An 18,811-nucleotide genomic window follows, 5' to 3' on the forward strand; every position below is an offset into this window, starting at 1 on the left:
CCAAGGGGACATGAAGTGTCCTGGCGGCTCAGGGAGTAGCCGGCATTCTAAGGTGGGCAGACTGATTTTTTTTTTTTCCCCAGCCCTCTCTGCTGTACACATAAAGGAAGGTAAAGAGGTTTGTGGCACGGTCTAGGGATCCTCTGGCCGATGCCAGACACATTCTAGTGGCTCCAGACTGGCCTCGCTGATCTGGTACGGCTGGTCGCCGATGCTACTTGGAGACTTCCTCTCAGGGTAGGTCTGCTGTCCCAAGGGCCAATCTTCCATCTTGCTTTACAGTTGCTGGCTTTAACAGCTTAGCTATTGAAAGTCAGGTGCTGAAGGATAGGCGTTTGCCTGAATCTGTGATTCCTACGCTGTTAAAAGCTCAAAAATCTACCTCTAGGAAGATCTACCATCGTACTTGGAAGGCTTACATTACATGGTGTGTCTCTTGGGGTTCCCCCTTTTCCTCCGAGGGGTTGAGCAGAGCCTGGCCTTGGGTAGGTTTCAGGATTGGCGGTTTCTTTCTACGTTCCTTGGTCACACTTTCCTTGGTGTGTACCTTTTATCCAGGGAGTTCGACACTTGGCTCCTCCAGTGCAGTCTCCATTGGCACCGCGGGACCTCAATTTGGTTATCAGTTCTCCAGAAACCTCCCTTCAGAAATTATTCTGGAGGTTCCCCTGCTTGCGTTGTACCAGAAGGTGGCCTTTTTGGTGGCTATTACTGCTGCGCGCAGGGTGTCGGGAGCCTTGTCTTGGCGTTCACCTTACCTGGTGGTTCAGAGATAAGGTGGTTCTTCGTCCCTGTCCGTCGTCCTTCCAAAGGTCATCTCTGATTTCCATTTGAATGAAGACATTGTGTTGCCTTTCCTATGTCCCAGGCCTGACCATCCTAAGGAAATTGCCTTGCATTCCCTGGATGTGGTTTGGGCAATCATGGTGTATTTCGCAGCTATGGAGTCACTTAGGAAGTCAGACTCACAATTTGTACTCATGGATGGACCTCGGAAAGGGTTGGCTGCTTCTGCTGCGACCATTTCCAGATGGAACAGACAGACACAGTGATTCAGGTCTATTCCATTAGGTGTCCGGTTCCTCCTTCCCTGTTTAGGCGCACTCTACTCGGGCGCTTAGTGCCTCCTGGGCCTTCCATCAGGCATCAGTGCTGCAGTTTTGCAAGGCGGCCACCTGGTCGTCTGCACAAACTTTCACAAAGTTTTATAAGGTTGACGTGTTGTCATCTGCGGATGCTTCTTTTGGCCACAAGGTTTTGCAGGCTGCTGTTTAGAGGACTTGGTCCTCTTTGAGGGTGTATTATTATTATTATTATTTTATTTTTTTGAGCTCCATGTTACCTGGTTGGCTACGGTTTAGCCTTGGGAATTGTTTCTTGCTGTTCCCACCCCTCATGTTTGACACTGCTTTGGGATGTCCCAATGGCCAATTAATGAAAGAAAATCAGATTTTTGACTTACCGTAAAAGCCATTCCTCTGATGTTGACGGACACAACACCCACCCCTCTGTGGAGTTGGTTTCTTCTGACACTGCTTGTAACAAAACAGAGTGCCTATAGCTGAGAGTGGGAGTATACCCCCTGGGACTGCCCCATAGGCGTAGTCAAGCTTTTTCCTGCCTAGTGTCCTACTCCTATAGGGGGCAGTATAACCCAATGGTCAAGAAGATAAGGACATAAATAGACAGTGCAGCTCTAATCTTAGATAATATGATATAAGACCAGTAAATTAGATGTAAATCAATGTATGACAAAACATGTAAATCATACAAGTCCATAAATAATTCCCAAAGTGCAATCCAGCAGAAAGAAGGTAGATGACACCAGCATTCCCAGAAGAACCGTATACAGAAAAAAAAAAAGGGTGACGAAGACAAGAAACTTCACACCCTACGTGGTATAAGGTAATCTCCTTATCCTCATTACCAGATAACAATGACCGCTAAATTATAGGTGGTCTAAATGGGCAATCAAGCGATTAAACCAATCAACCGTCCAAAAGACATGGGTGCATTAGGGACCACCAGTCAGTCAACTCTGACGGCTGGTCCCTAATGCACCCATGTCTTTTGGATGGTTGATTGGCTTAATCGCTTGATTGCCCATTTAGACCAGCTATAATTTAGTAGTCCTTGTTATCTGGTAAGGAGGATAAGGAGATTACCTTATACCACGTAGGGTGTGAAGTTTCTTGTCTTCCAGTCACCCTTTTTTCTGTATACGGTTCTTCTGGGAACGCTGGTGTGATCTACCCTCTTTCTGCTGGATTGCACTTTGGGAATTATTTATGGACTTTTTTGGTATGGTTTACATGTTTTGTCATACATTATTGATTATTCATATCTAATTTACAGGTCTTATTTAAGCTTAGGGCTGCACTGTCTGTCTATTTTTGGAAGTCTGTATCTTTATTCCAAGTGCTAGCTGCTTACCTCATGGCGCAGCGTTTTTTTTTTTTTTATCAAGAAGATAAGGAGCTGTGTCTGTCCATAAACAGAGAAATGGATTTTATGGTAAGTCAAAAATCCCCCCCCCCCCCTTTTTTTTTTTTTTTTTTTTGTTGTTGTGTATGAACTTGATTGCTATCACAAAGGAACAACATCCCTTATGACAGCATGGGCCATGACAGGTCCTCTTTATGGAGAGATTTGGCGTTTATTAGACCCCACTCTTGCCCCCCATGCATGCTTCTCTGGCCACTGGTGCCAGGTAAACGAGGGGGCGGAGCCGGAAGTAATACTCGTCGCACTCTGTTTCTAGTTCCCCTCTCTCTCTCTCTCTCTCTCTCTCTCTCTCTCTCTCTCTCTCTCTCTCTCTCTCTCTCTCTCTCTCTCTGTGTGTACCAGGCAGCCATCGCCACCGGCCTCCACGATGGGCCCGGAGAGCCCGGGAGAGTCGGCGGTAGGAGGGGGATAGAACCCTCTTCCGCCACTCACAGAAGTGATCGAGTGGCTAATTAGCCACTGAGATCACTTCTGCCTTGTAGAGAATTGACTGCTGCAAATGATATCAGGATGATTCCTGTAGGTACAGGCATCATCCCGGTATAACCACTGAAACCCAAGTACGTACGGGTACGTTCTTGGGTGGGAAGTGGTTAAATCTATATCCAGATGAAAAAAATCTGTAAGTACATGGACTGTGGTAAGTTCAAACTTTCAAGTGTTATACATGTTGAAATTTAAATTTTATTTATTCTCATGTGTACTTTAATTTATAGCAAAGCTTTGAACAGAGAATATGAGGAATATGTGCTAACTGTGGGGGACTTTGATGAGCGTGTGTTTTTGGGAGATGATGCAGAAGAAGAGATTGGAACACCACGGAAGTTTATTGCAGATCTCCATATTGGCAACTGCACACCAAGGAAACAAGTGGAGTCGAACCTGCAACAGCATTTTGAAAAGGTACTTTTGTCTTTGTTTAAAAAAATGCCTAACTGCAGTTTTTGTATGGTTACAATTTTACCAGTACAAGTACCCATGTTCCTTCAAATCAGTTCCTTTGTCCCTGGAGAGCTCAAACAACAAAGAAATGGCAGTGCGAGATCGTCATTAGAATGATAAAGTAATTTATTCCATAAAAAAAATCGTACACTTGCATGTTAAACTCTTGGTAATCAGCATAGATAAAAGGTGAAGAGCACCACTGGGTTGTGTCCGCAGTGTGATGGATAAAGAAACTGCAAAGCTGTTCGTGTGTGAGCCTGTCCTTTCCCTCTAGTTGGCATCAGGGAGATATGATCATGATAGCTGTCAGAAAGCCCGCCAGTCCTCGGCGTTCTGCTCAAGAGCATTCTACCTCGTAGCAACCCTTCGTGTCTGTGAGAAGTGTGGGGTGGTGATGCCTTTCACGCCTCCTTTTGTCAAAAACCCAAGGATTCTCCTTTTGTGCTGAACGCGGAGGATTGGGCGGACTTTCTGACAGCTGTCATGATCTTCTCTCCCTGATGGTGGCTAGAGGTATAGAACAGGCTCACGCATTGACAATTTTGCAGTTTCTTCTTTACACTGCGGACAACCCTGTAGTGCTTTTCACCTTCCATCTATGCTGATTACTAGGGCTGAAACAACTAATCGATTAATCGACAACTAATCGATTATGAAAATAGTTGTCCACTATTTTCATCATCGATTAGTTAGTCAGCCGATTAGTTGGCCTGCATACAGCATGCATTATTTGTTTACATTTCAGAAGACACAATGCAGCACACATACAGCTCAGTACACCGTCCATAGACTTCAGTAAGCACTTTAGAACTTGTGAATGTGAGGAGCATTGCCTCATGGGACATGTAGTTCTGGGCAGGAAGTGAGTGGTTCTAAAGGCAGAAGTTTTTTACCTTGCTATAGGGGCACTCTATACTATACTTTGCAGCTTGCTATTGGGACACTTTGAAGGTAGGAGGAGACAAAGAGTCAGTGGGGGACCCCAGAAGAGGATAATCAGGGCTGCTCTGTGCAAAACCATTACACAGAGCAGGTAAGTATAACAGGTTTGTTTTTTTTTTAATCTGCCGAACAACAAATTGGCCAACAAAAAAGAAAAGCATACAAAAATGCAGCCAAATCGCATGCGCAAAACGCACAACAAAAAGCAAACTTGCATAGGTGTGAACCAAGCCTTATGCAGGCCATATACACGTATTGATTTTTGAACAAGAATATTCATACGAAAAATCTTTGTACATTCGCTGAATGAAAGAATGTCTTTTGAAAATTGCTTTTAACATTCAGTTTTAAAATGAATGTAATTTCTGAACGAAAACCACATACATTGTCTGAAAATTCCTTTGACCACAAAGTTTTCTATTCCTCTTTCGAATCTTCCCATCACTGTGGTCGAAAACTAACGTCGATTTGACCCCACTAACGATTTGAAAATCAAACAAATGTTTCTAAAATGAAAATTTTTTTTTTTTTTTTTTGAAGGAAGACCTTGTTTTTGTATGGCCAGCATAAGTGACAGCAGATGCAGGGAGCTTTTATCAGACCTCTTGCCTATGACAAGGGAGTCTTGTCATACATAATATATTAGTTCTGTCTGAAAATTGGCAAAAAACAGTCTATCGGCCATTGACAGACGACACAGCAATGCTTCTTTACCCTTGGGTTATGCACCATCTACAGTAGACTAGGCAGTGAAAAAATTCACTGACACGCCTATTGGGGCTGTTCTTCTCTCTATAACCCCCCACGCACTATGATCTCAAATCAGTTTCTTGCTGCCTAGTGAAGGAATAGGACCTAGATTTCCTGCTGGGACTTCGGTTTATATTTGTTTCTCTTTACTCACTATTGCTAGCTAGTGTCAGGGGATCCTCCTGGTGAACTACAAGCGACAGCCGGCTGCGGTTTCGCACTGGATAATCTAGACCCTTACGGTTTCCCAGCCTGGCCAGCGAGCGTGAGCATGTTATGGTCCAACTAGGCCTCGCCATGACGGAACGGGACGCATCGACCTGGAAGGCCCTGAATTGCAGCTTACGCCTTGACTGGCAGCACCCCATTCAGGGTGGGAGGTGGTCTGCCCGGAGCAGAGCCTTCCCGATCCATGGTATGGTGAGTAGTACTAAACCCCTCATTTCCCTAGCGGCCTCTGGGGGGTGATGTGGGCCCACTCCTGGGGAATAACAAGACTGTTTTTTCCTGAAAGATCCCCAAGATCCCCCAGGCCTATCAGGATCAGGCCCTATCCTCCCTGCTCCCGCATCGGGGCGCTATATTTGGCGCCGGGGGTGGGGGGGTGGCTGAGGTGGACACTGTTTTCTTGTCCTATGGGGTCTTTTTAGGTAGATCCCTGTGGTGGCCTCATGTCTGGATCCTAAACGCATTCGTGTTTTCAGCCGCCATTTTAAGTGTGGGCATCGGTTCTCAGTGTGTAAGTTAATGGCCATTTTCCCTGAGCTTCCTATGCTTTTGCATTGGCACCATTTAGTTGTAGCTTGGAGCTACATAGGCAGTCTTCAGCCTCTTGTGATTCTATGTAACTTCCTGTGGGACATTTTCATGCTGAATCTCCATGCTGCAGAGTTGCTGATTACACTGTGAGGTGGTACAGTATAGGGTTGTCTTTTTGGCATTCCTCAGGCACACTCTGCTCCTGCCACTATTTAAGGGTGACTCCGGTTGCAGTAAGATATAGCGGTGCGGATTGCGATTTAAAGGGGCGGTAAACTTCTTTTTTTTATTTTTTTATTTTTTTTATATGAATTGCAAAATGGAGTCCCAAGCAATTATTTCTCCTCCAGACCCCCTCAGTGTGACTGCTGGTGCATCCGGATCACAGTCTCTCATGTCTTTCTGCAACTTTGGAAAATCTGGCATCAAAGGTGGATTTTTGTAATTAAATATTTCACTAGCCAAAAACAGCCACTGCCTTCTCTGTCCTTGGATTCAGAGCTATGGTGGAAGCACTGATTCGTTCAGTAAGGGAAACATTCAACCCCACTTCTATAGATGAGGTTGCTAAACTACTTGCTAACGTCCACTTAACCACCTGCCCTCTGGATCCTGTTCCCTCGCAAATGCTACGTTCACCCTCTGGCCCTATTCTACGCTCTCTAACCCACATCTTCAATCTCTCCCTCTCTTCTGGCATCTTCCCCAACTCTCTAAAACATGCACTAGTCAGCCCCATACTTAAAAAGCCCTCACTGGACCCAACCGATCTTAACACCCTACACCCTATTTCCCTGCTCCCCTTTTTATCCAAACTCCTTGAACGTCTGGTCTACAACCAACTGTGCGACCACCTTGCCAAGAATAGCCTCCTTGATCCCCTTCAGTCTGGATTTCGGCCCCAACACTCCACTGAAACTGCTCTCCTAAAACTGACAAACGATCTACTAACTGCCAAAACCAATGGACACTACTCTGTACTCCTACTCCTGGACCTTTCTGCTGCCTTTTTATACGGTTGACCATCCCCTCCTCCTCAAAAAAACTCTACGCCTTTTGGTCTCCGTGACTGTACTCTTCACTGGTTATCTTCCTACTTAGCCAACCGCACCTTTAGCGTTAGTTACAATTCTACTTCCTCCTCTCCTCTTCCTTTTTCTGTTGGGGTCCCCCAAGGCTCTGTTCTCGGACCCCTCCTATTTTCAATCTACACGTCCTCTCTAGGTCAGCTGATAGCCTCCCACGGCTTCCAATACCATCTCTACGCTGACGATACTCAAATCTATTTATCCACCCCTCAGCTCTCTCCCTCAGTCTCCTCGCGTATCACTAATCTACTATCTGGTGTATCAGTCTGGATGTCGCACCGTTACCTCAAACTCAATCCATCCAAAACCGAGCTTATAATCTTTCCTCCACCACGTGCCCTTCCCCTGATCTCTCTGTCAATATCGATGGCATTACTATCAGCCCATCCCTGCATGCCAAGGTCCTAGGTGTTGTTCTGGACTCTGAACTCTTTTTTTAAGCCCCATATCCAATCACTGTCCAAATCTTGCCGCCTCAACCTCCGCAACATCTCCAAAATACGCCCCTTTCTAACCAAAGACATAACAAAGCTCCTAGTTCACTCCCTGGTCATCTCGCGCCTCGACTACTGTAATTCCCTTCTCATTGGCTTACCTCTACACAGGCTATCCCCCCTTCAATCCATCATGAATGCTGCCGCCAGGCTCATCCACTTCACCAGTCGCTAAGTGTCCGCTGCTCATCTCTGTCAAGCCCTCCACTGGTTTACGCTCACTCAACGAATTAAATTCAAAATACTAACAACATCTTGCAAAGCCATCCACAACTTAGCCCCTAGCTACATCACTAGCCTAGTCTCAAAACACCAACCGAATTGCTCTCTTCGTTCCTCTCAAAACCTCCTGCTCTCCAGCTCCCTCATTACCACCTCCCATGCTCGCCTCCAGGACTTTACCAGAGCCTCACCAATCCTATGGAACTCCTTACCCTTATCTGTCCGATTATCTCCTACTCTATTAGCTTTTAGACGATCTCTGAAAACCCTCCTCTTCAGAGAAGCCTATCCTACCCACACCTGACAACTGTACCTCCCTTTTTCTTCACCAGCTCATCCCCCACAGCTATAGCCTTTTGTTTCACTTGACCCCCCCCTTCTAGATTGTAAGCTCTAACGAGCAGGGCCCTCTAAATCCTCCTGCATTGAATTGTAACTGTATTGTCTTCCCTTATATTGTAAAGCGCTGCGCAAACTGTCGGCGCTATATAAATCCTGTATAATAATAATAATAATAAATGAACCCACGCAATCAAGAAAGTGGGTCGTTTTTGGCTCCCACAAAGTCCAGAAGTCGAGTCAGGTGTTCCTTGCCCCGAGGACTTTCACAATATTGTTAATGAGCAATGGCGGCGCATTAAGCACGTTAGTGGTGCCTAAATGCTGTTATCCCTTTGCTGACTGTCTTGAACCGCTGAACGGTGTCACCTAGGGTGGATCACCCTGTTTCCAGGTTAAACAAATCTACTGTGGTGCCTGTGGAAGACTCCCTGGTGTTTACGGACCCAGGGAACAAACGGGTGGAATCCCTTTCCCGCCACCTACATCTTTTGGCGGGCTCAATACTAGATACTAAAACCTATCTTTGTGTCCATTCTGGTTTCTCAGACGGTGTCACGTACCTTGTAGCAGAGCCTGACGTGCAGAGGGAGACCTCTCGTACAGCCCTGGCTCAGGCACCACTAGAGTTGCAACAGTGGATGCAAGAGCGCAGTAAGGTAAGAGTGCCTGCGCTGGTCTTCTGTTGGCAGTTGAGAAGAGTAGCTGATAAGTCACTGAACACGGCTGGATTGCTGAGCAGCAGGAAGAAGCAGGTAAAGAGGTGCGGATGCACAGCGGATGCAGGACAGCGTCTCCAGGCACTGGAAGGAGCTGGGTGGGCAAAGGCTGGAGCAGGGTCAGACAAGCTGGTTTCAGACACAGGTAATCAGATACAGTTCAAGCAGCAGGCAGAGAGTAGTCGGTGTACAGGCAGGGGTTGGCAGCAGGATATCAGGCAGGAATCGGGTATAGCAGAGTCAAAGCAAGCCGGGGTCAGGACTGGAGATAGCAACGAAGTCAGACAAGCCAGGTCAATACAGGAATCAATACAAGCACAGGAACAGACTCAAAGTAAAGCTGCAGATCAGACAGCAATGACACAGTGCTTCTGAGGTGTTTAAATAGGGCAGCCTGTTACCAATCATTGCAATTAGTCTGCACTAAGTTAACCCTTAGGTGGCAGACCCATTACAGACGGTAACGGAATGGGTTAAAGTGCTTAGGGGTAACTTGACCACTGACCAGATGGCCCATGTCCTGGTGTTCCTGTGTGATGCGGCCCCTCTGGTTGCCAGAGTGTCAGTTGTAGGGATTGCAATACACCGCATGGTGTGACTGAAGAGCTGGTGGGGGGACCAGGCTTCTAAGAAGGCCTTAATAGATCTCCCCTTTTTGGGTGAACGTCTGTTTGGAGACTCCTAGAATGAGTTGATCAAAGGATTAACAGGGGTAAGAGTACTATTCTCCCCCAATACTCACAAGATAAGGTGCCCCGCGGTATGCAGGTGCCCTCTTTCACGGCTCCTAGGCGGTTTTTTCGTGACTCAGGGGTGCAAGGAAAGGGTAAACCGTTCAGAGCTTTTGGAGGGAGCAAGAAGGCTTGGGTTGAGTATGCCCAAGACTAACATCCTCTTCGGTGTGCAGGGGCACCCGATTCGGTGGTGGGGGGACGCCTGCGTTACTTTCAGGAACCCTGGATATCTGATTCAGGACAAGTGGGTTCACAAACTAATTTGTTCAGGGTACAAGATCGAATTTCGGTCTCGCCCAGCAGACAGATTTTTTTCCCTCAGATCTTCGTCTGTCTCTGGATTGCTTGAAGGATTTCAGGGAGGCAGTGCAAGATCTCCTTGCATAAGGAGTGATTGTGCCAGTTCCGCCGCGGGAACGGTTTTGAGGTTTTTATTCAAACCTGTTCAGAGCCCAGAAAGGAGGTGCACAGTGTGTCCAGTTTTGGACCTCAAGTCACTGAACCACTTTTTGCGGGTGCATACGTTTTGGATGGAATCCGGTCGGTGGTAGCATCTTTAAATCAAGGGGACTAGGAGACTCATTTTACACGCATCTCTTCACCTAAATACCTTAGCGTCAAATACCCCACCTGCTTTATGTCTATTAGTACGGACAAGAAAAAGGATGTAGCAATCTGTATAGCCAAAAGGGTCCCATTCACCCCTAAAGGAGTAATTGGGGACAAGGAGGGCAGATACGTCTTAGTTCACAGCAAAATTAACGAACACGAGGTCACATTTATTTCTTACTATGCACCTCTTGGACAATTGCCCTTTTTCCATGACATGTTCGAGTGGTGATACCGCATGCAACGGGTCATGTCCTCTTCAGGGGAGACAGTCGTGTCCCGGTAGACCAAATAATGGATAAGTCCGATTCCTTGCGCGTCTCCCTGAAACATGCTCCCAAACAGTGTGTCAAGCTGGCGCGCCTGTTGCATTCCAATGGCCTGGTGGACGTTTGGAGAAACGACCACCCCACCATGAGGGATTATACACCCTATTCCCATGCCCACAAAGCGTACACTTGCATAGACCATCTATTTGCCTTATCACCCCTTCTCCCGTTTGTATTACAAACCCAGATAACAGTGACACCTTGGTCGGATCACTCTCCTGTAATGATGAGTTTCAGACTTGTGGACAAAACTCAAACCAGCAACTTGGAGACTAAATGCCTCACTGCTGAATGATCCCATTGTCTATAAGGAGGTTGAAGGTCACTTGCGCCAATACTTTGACAACCCTAGCACTGACACCTCTCCTGCGATTGTATGGGCTGCGCACAAAGCGACGGTTCGAGGCAAGCTAATTCAAATTGCCTCCTGGAAAAAAAGGGGAAAGGGGCATACTGCAGCAAGAGACTGCACTGCGTGACTAATTGCGGGAACAGAAGAGAACCCCGGGCGTGGACATTTGGCACAAAATAGTTGCCACGCGAGTGGCCCTTAATCTCAGTTTGACAACTAAGGTGGAGAAGTCCATTCGGTGGACCAGAAAACAGATACTATACACTAGGCGACAAACTGCATACACTACTGGCTCGCAAACGGGTCCCAGGACCATATTCCCCGGCGCTCCCGAAATTGAGGCTCCGAACTGGACATAGGTCGCAAAATCCCCAACTGATTGTCATAAAAATTGTAGAATTCGTTAACTATACTCCTAACCACAACCGCTTCAACATTCGCTATTTGAAGCATTCTTTCACGACATTCCCCTCCCTCAACTCTCCTCTTCACACGTGGACTTAATGGACAGAGTTCTCGGAATCTACTCGGGGAGCTGGAGACGTTCACTGCGTTTTCTGGCCTGCGAGTGAATCATTCCAAATCCCAGGCATTAAATTTGATCTTAGACAGGGTGACTGTAACCACTCTCAAGGACAACTTTCCTTTTAATTGACAGGAAAGGTCAATACTGTACCTCAGTATTCATCTCACGGCCTCCAAAGATACCCTCTACACAGGCAATTTCCCACCCCTTTACAAAAAGTTGCAGGAGGATCTCACGAGATGGGCTGCTAACCCTCCACCGTGGTTCGGTAGGTTGAATTCTGTAAAAATGAACATATTGCCTAGGCTGCTATATCTGTTCCGCACCTTATCTATAATGATTAATATGACTGATCTTCGAATGTTCCAACGGAAGGTTATACAATTCATATGGGGGGGGCGGTGTGTGTGTAAGAGGCCTAGGGTGAGTAAGCGTGCTCTCTTTGCCCCAAAATTGCAGGGGGGCCTGGGGGTCCCGGATCTGGTAAAATACTATTATGCTGCTCAACTCACCCATCTGGTCCGGTATCACTCACAAGATCCTCTCCGAATATGGATGCAGCTGGAATCAACACACCTACCAAATGTCCCGATCAGTCACGTAATGTGGCTGCGGGCCAAGGATAGACCGGGGGTCCTCTGCCACACCTTGTCCCTGTCTATGGGGATCTGGGATAGATTGTCAGACAAAAGTCCCCCCACACTCCATTGGCGCCCCTCTTGGGCAATCAGTTGTTCCCTCCAGGCCTCTGTCCCTCCGCATTTGAGTGGTGGACAAATAAGGGATTTTTTCGGGTGGCAGATCTGTGTGACCGAAAAGGGATTACTTAACCTCAGCTACGAGAAAAACACTCTCTCTTGTGAGAGAATACTATCGATACTCCTAGATCTCCCACTATGCATGCTCCCTTAAACGCATCTGTGACATTACCACCTCGACCCCCATGGAGTACCTATGCCGCACGATAGATAAGCAGAAGGGCTATATATCCACGATCTATAAAATATTGCATGAAGACTCGGCTAAACAGCCTTATATGCGGCACGGGGAGGATTTAGATGGAATGGAGTGGAACTCCCTGGCTCAGCCTAACTTGAAATCCCTACTTAATAAGTCTTTAATAGAAGCTAATTACAAAGTGTTTTTGCGGTGGTACATGGTCAGGCTGCGGTTCGGGGTGCCTCTCCCAACTGCTTTAGGGGATGTGGCCAAGTGGGCACTGCCTTCCACACATGGTGGACTTGTGCTAAAGTCAGACGGTTCTGGATCCGCACGTACAATTTTATTCTCTTGTGCATATTAATCTGGTGAAATCTCCCCAACAGGTGCTTCTGTGCAAACGTTGCACTCCGTTGAAGGAGTACCGAAACATGCTAAACACCTTATAGCCTTCATATTTACAGCCGCCAAAATAGCGATAGCCCGCTCTTGTGGTGCCGATTGAGCTGCTGAAAGCCAAACTGACCTGGATCATGATAAATAAGAGGATGGTGGCGCTGCTCCATGACAAAATGCACCTCTTTGAGAAAACTTGGGACCCTTGGGTACGATACCTAGCCGGCCCTCCTTAAGTTGAGGAACCTTCACCTGCCGCGACCGCATAACGTATGTGAACCCCGACCCCGGGGTTGTGAGCTTGGACGCTGACCCTTTCTTACCGCTACTGCTTCCTGTCTACTACCTATTTCCTACTGTCTTTCAACCTCTCCTTCTCTCTCCTCTATCTCTATATCTCCTTCTCTCTATTTCCTTTTATGTTTGAACTGTTTGACAAAATGCTATCGGTTGGTCCTCAGTTTATATTTACCGTGGCTCCTACATCTGCCAGGCATACAGTTAGCAGCCCTGTGGAATCGCAGATGGTGGACACCTCCCCGGTTAGTCATGGGGTAATGGGTTGGTGGGTCGGGGGGCAGCTCTCCCCCTCGGGGTGCAGTAAGTTCCCGGGGGGGTGGCGGAGCCCGGGGTGGCGAATGCTGATTTAGTTGGCACGGGGGGGGGGGCTACACTTTTTTGGTGATGTTTATACTACTGTTTGACTATTTTTACTTCCATGTCAGCTGTTTTGACTGGCTCCTTTTTGTTCTTTTGTTCCATGGTCATGGAAAATATTGAAATATAAATCAGGGGGATTTTCTGTCCTCCATCGATATATCTGCACATCCTTATATAAGGGGGACATCCGAGGTATATCCGTTTTGCAGTGGTGGAGAAGCACTTTCAATTTGTGGCATTACCCTTTGGTCTAGCCAAGACGCTCTCAGAGTCTTCACCAAGGTTTTGGCTCCAGTGTTGGCTTTGCTCCGCAAAAGAGGGATTGCGATCCTCAGATATCTGAACAATCTGTTGAGAGCAAACTCTCACCCAACCTTGTGGGTGACCGATCAATCACGGTCCAGACCCTTCAGGAGTTCGGGTGGACCATTAACTTCAAAAAGTGCGACTGAATTACCTGGGTCTGACTTTAGACTCCTCTCTGGCGAGGGTCTTTCTTCCCAGGAACAAACTTCAGACGTTGCAGGGAGAGATTAGGTTGCTGATGCAAAACGATCTCTCATCTCTGCGGACTTGCATGAGAACCTTGGGGCTGATGGTGTCGACCTTCGAGGCGGTCCCATTTGCTCAATTTCATTCCATGCCTCTGCAAAAAGATTCTTGTCAAGTGGAACAAAGATCCGCAGTCCTTGGACAGAATATGTTTGAGCCGACTCACAAGATCAATGCTCTCGTGGTGGCTTCTGTCACCCGCCCTGAGCCAGGGCAAGTCCTTTCCTTTCTACCGCTGTTGTGGACGGTGGTCACCACGGATGCCAGTCTGTCGGGCTCGGGTGGAGTGGCCTTCTTGGTGGCTATCACTTCTGCGCGCATCGTGTCGGCACTGGCGACATTGTCCTGTCGTTCTCCCTATTTGTTGGTTCATGGAGACAAAGTGGTACTTCATGGTACTTTGTCCGGATCCGTCCTTCCTTCCGAAGGTGGTTTTCTAGTGTTCACTTAAACAAGGACATTGTATTACCATCTTTGTGTCCTAAGCCCGAACATCCTAAGGAATGTGCACTGTATACTCGGGATGTAGTTCGGGCAATCAAGGTGTACTTGGAGATGACTTTTCGGAAGTCAGATTCGCTCTCTGTACTCACGAATGGCCCAAGAAAAGGGCTGCATGCGTCTGCTGCTACTATTTCCAGATGGATCAGACCGATAGTGGTGCAGGCTTATTCAATTAAGGGTCAGGTTCTACTTTTCCCTGTTTCGGCGCCTTCTACTCGGGCGCTTAGTGGTTCCTGGGCTTTTCGCCATACAGGCATCTGTGCTTCAGGTTCCAAGGCGGCCACCTAGTCGTCTGTTCACATGTTTAGCAAATTTTAGAAGGTGGATGTGCTGGCATCTGCAGTTGCCTCTTTTGGCCGCAAAGTTTTGCAGGCTGTTGTTTGGAGGGCTTTTTGGCCCTCCTTGAAGGTGTTTACTGTTTGTTTCAGGTGGGCTACATCTTGCTGTTCTGAGTCCTATGTTGCCTGGTTGGCTATGTTTAGCCTTGGGGACTTGTTTTTTCTCAAAGTCGTCTTCCAGGACAGCCCATGAGATGTTAGGCTCCTCCCCCAGGGACAGGAAACACATTCCAAAATTAAAATAAAAGGCGGTCCCTTAGTCCTCACCTTCAGTATTTTTGTTTCCTCCGGACAGGGGGTAACATGTTCCTGGAACTGAAGCTCCCGGTCTCCTGGACTGTCCATGGAAAGACTTGGAAAGATGCATCTCCTCGGCCCATAGCGGTACCCCTTAGTGCCGCAATAGGGGCTGACCGCTGTCTCCTGTTCTCCTAGCCTCTCGGCAGGACTACGGATGCTGTCTGGTGGAGCGTTGGGGAGTTCACTCCGTTGGTCGGCCGGTTCCTTGGAGCAGCAGTGCTGTGTACCCGTGAACCGCTAACTTCGGAAGAAATTTTGAAGTTGGCGCCAAAGACGGAGGGGGTGGAACTCAGCGTATCCACTCTGGCCTCACGGGAAGTGACAGTGTCACTTCCGGCGCAGTGACGGCATCCGCGGGCGCCGGAAACCCTCGTTCCAGTTTCCGAAGGCGCGAACAGAGAGTTCAAATGGGCGACCGATGTTAGGGGAAACAGCAGTTGCTGGGACCACCATACAGAGCGATGGACACCACGGCAGCAACCGCACAGGCGGCGGAAGTCGGCTCTGGCATCGGCACCTCTCAGGTAAGCAAGGGGGAACGACACCCTATTTGCAGGTACCTGTTAGGAACTCCGTTCCCCTTCCCCCCTCTCTTTTCTATCGTTAGGGGCAGGGGTTAAGCAGCACCGCTCCCTCTTTTCTATCCACAAGGTGGAGGGGGAAAAATGGGAGGTGGGAGGAGGACAAGTATCTCTAATTAAATTCCCTTGTCTTTTATCTTCCAGGCCAAGGCTCAGGACAATAACCCACCTCAGCCCCCCAAAAAGAAATGTGCTGTATGCGGAGAAAAATTGAGTTCCTCTTGGAACAAAGCAGTGTGCCGGGCATGCATAGCTAAACTGGTCAGAGACGATTCTGCAGTCTCTACCCAGAAAATGCTGTCCTCAGTGAGAGATGAGCTAAAAAGTACATTTAGTTCATTCAGGACTCTCATTGAAAAGATGCAGGCACCAGCCCAGCCTTCCACCCCAGCTCAGGCTCCACCATCCCTAATTGACCCATTGGTTTTGGAGGAGGAAGTTTCTTCTTCCCACTCTTCTGCAGAGGGATCAGGAGAGGAACCAAAAAGCAATGTTTCCCATGATAGCTCCAACTTTAAACTGAGCCTGGAGGATGTAGATGATCTACTCAAAGCGGTTTATACCACTCTAGAGATTGAGGAGGAAGAAGTGCATCTCTCTAAGCATGACTTAATGTACGCTAGTCATAAAAAGCATGCTAGAGTGTTCCCTGTGCATAGCTCACTATTGGATGTGATTAAACAGGAATGGAATTCTCCTGATAAAAAGCCTTTTTTTCCAAGAAACTTAAAAAGAAGGTATCCATTTGACGAAAGTGTGGAACAGCCCTGGAACAAAATCCCTAAGCTGGATGCCTCTCTTGCCAGAATCTCCAAAGGAACTGACTTGGCATTTGAGGATTCAGGAGCACTAAAAGACCCTATGGATAAGAGAACAGATATCTCTTTACGTAGGGTCTGGGAAGCCTCCATTATGAGCTTAAAGCCAGCCCTGGCATCCACCTGCATAGCCAGACACCTGGAGCTGTGGCTATCTCAAATCCAAACACACTTGACTGCAGGAACATCGAGGGAACAGATTAATAAATCCTTTCCACTCTTATTCCAGGCAATAGGATTCCTGGCGGATTCTTCAGCTGAAGCTGTAAGAATGGCAGCAAGGACCTCAGCTTTAGCTAATACGGCCAGAAGAAGCCTATGGCTCAAGACATGGTCGGGAGATATTACTTCTAAATCTCGCCTTTGTGGTCTTCCCTTCACAGGCGACCACCTTTTTGGCCCAGGCCTAACAGAAGCCCTGGAGCGTACAGCGGATAAAAAGAAGGGATTCCCAGATAAGAAAAAATTCCCCTATGCTCAGAGGAATTTTCGTGGCAGGGGCAAACAGCAGAAGTCTTTTGAAACTCAGCAAAATTTCAAAAAACATTGGACGGGGCATAAAGGAAAGGGGAGGGGTAACATCCTGTTTAACCCTCCTAAACGCCCCAACCAGCCCCAATGACTCCCTTCTCAGAGTGGGAGGAAGATTAGGGGCCTTCCTCCCACTGTGGAAGAAGATTACTTCCAGCCCTTTTATTTTGGACCTAGTAGGCCAAGGACACAGGCTGGAGTTCTGTCTTCAACCTCCAGAAAGGATCCTGATCACAAATCTTCCCAGGGATCCAGTCAAGGCCTCCGCCTTGAGTCTTCAGTTAGGGGACCTATTAGATCAAAAAGTAATTATCCCAGTCCCCAGAGAAGAACAAGGAACAGGGTTTTATTCTCACATCTTTGTGATTCAAAAACCCTCAGGAAGTCATCGACTGATCCTGAACTTACGCAATCTGAACCTTTCAATAGCATACAAACGCTTTCGCATGGAATCAATATACTCCATAGGGAACCTACTGTTCCCAGGGTGTTTCATGGCAACCCTAGATTTGAAAGATGCGTATTTTCACATCCCCATACACACATCCTATCAGAAATTCCTGAGGCTAGCAGTAAAGATAGGACCGGAAGTCAAGCACTTCCAGTTCAGGGCACTGCCCTTCGGGCTGTCCTCAGCCCCACGGATTTTTACCAAAGTCCTAGGGGAAGCACTAGCCCCTCTAAGGCTAAAAGCTATCATGATCACCCCCTACCTGGACGACATCTTGGTAGTGGCAGAATCATACCAGAAACTGGAAGCCGACCTCCTCATAGTTCAGGAATTCTTAACTTCCCTAGGCTGGATAATCAACAGACAAAAGTCTTGCCTGGTACCCTCACAAAGAGTGACCTACCTGGGTTACGAAATCTCCTCACGGGATCAGATGATCTTCCTCCCTCAGTGCAAGATGGAGAAAATGAACCTGATGGTTGCCTCTTTACAGACCAACTTATGGGTCTCTCTGAGGGATGTCACAAGAGTGATAGGCTTGATGACCTCCTGTTTCCGAGCAGTCCCCTGGGCAAGGTTCCAACAACGTCCACTCCAAAAATTCTTTCTACAGAATTGGGATGGGCAGTCAAGTTCCTTGCAACAAAAAGTAAGGATTCCCACCAAGATAAAAAGGACTCTTTGGTGGTGGAGATCCTCTCTTCACCTATCAAGAGGGCTAAACTGGACCATCCAGGTATCACAGAGGATTACCACGGATGCAAGCGCTTCCGGATGGGGAGCATATCTGCAGGACAGATGGGCGCAGGGTACATGGTCCCCAGCACAAAGGAAGTCTTCATCAAACCAAAAAGAACTTATGGCGGTCCAAAAGGCCTTGGAGTTTTTTCAGGTAGAGGTAGAAGGGAGCCATCTACAGATCAGGTCAGACAATATAGCAACGGTAGCGTACCTGAACAAGCAGGGAGGTACTCGAAGTCTGGGCCTACAAACCATTGCACAGAAAATCTTTGTCTGGGCCGAGCGGAACCTAACATCCATTTCGGCCATTCACCTAAAAGGGACGCAGAATTATCTGGCAGACCATCTCAGCCGCCACCAGATGAACCAGGACAATTGGTCCCTCAACCCAGAGGTGTTTCTCAAAATCACAACCTCATGGGGCCTACCGGTAGTGGATCTATTTGCCTCCCAGGCAAACAGGAAAACAGAAAAATTCTTTTCCATAACTCAAGGGGATCAGGCGTTAGGCATAGACGCTTTCGCCCACCCCTGGAAAGTCAGACTCTGTTACGCATTTCCTCCGATCAGATTGATCCCACAGGTTCTTCAGAAATTCATCCTAGAAGACACAGAGATGATACTGATAACCCCATACTGGCCCAAAAGGCCATGGTTTGCACGCCTTCAGGCGTTGGCAGCGCAACC

At 47.6% G+C, this 18,811-nt stretch overlaps 1 protein-coding gene across 1 annotated transcript in view; it reads left to right on the top strand.

Annotated features, from left to right (window-relative positions):
• RBL1 (RB transcriptional corepressor like 1) overlaps nt 1–18,811 on the top strand; it is a 98,440-nt gene that overhangs the window by 40,270 nt on the left and 39,359 nt on the right. Inside the window, exon 8 of the mRNA XM_082271896.1 lies at nt 3,222–3,408. Within this exon, the coding sequence (XP_082128022.1) occupies nt 3,222–3,408 (187 nt within the window). The remainder of the gene's footprint in view (nt 1–3,221; nt 3,409–18,811) is intronic.

Source organism: Pelophylax lessonae (assembly GCF_965119305.1).
Source record: "Pelophylax lessonae genome assembly, chromosome: 11".
NCBI lineage: Eukaryota > Metazoa > Chordata > Amphibia > Anura > Ranidae > Pelophylax > Pelophylax lessonae.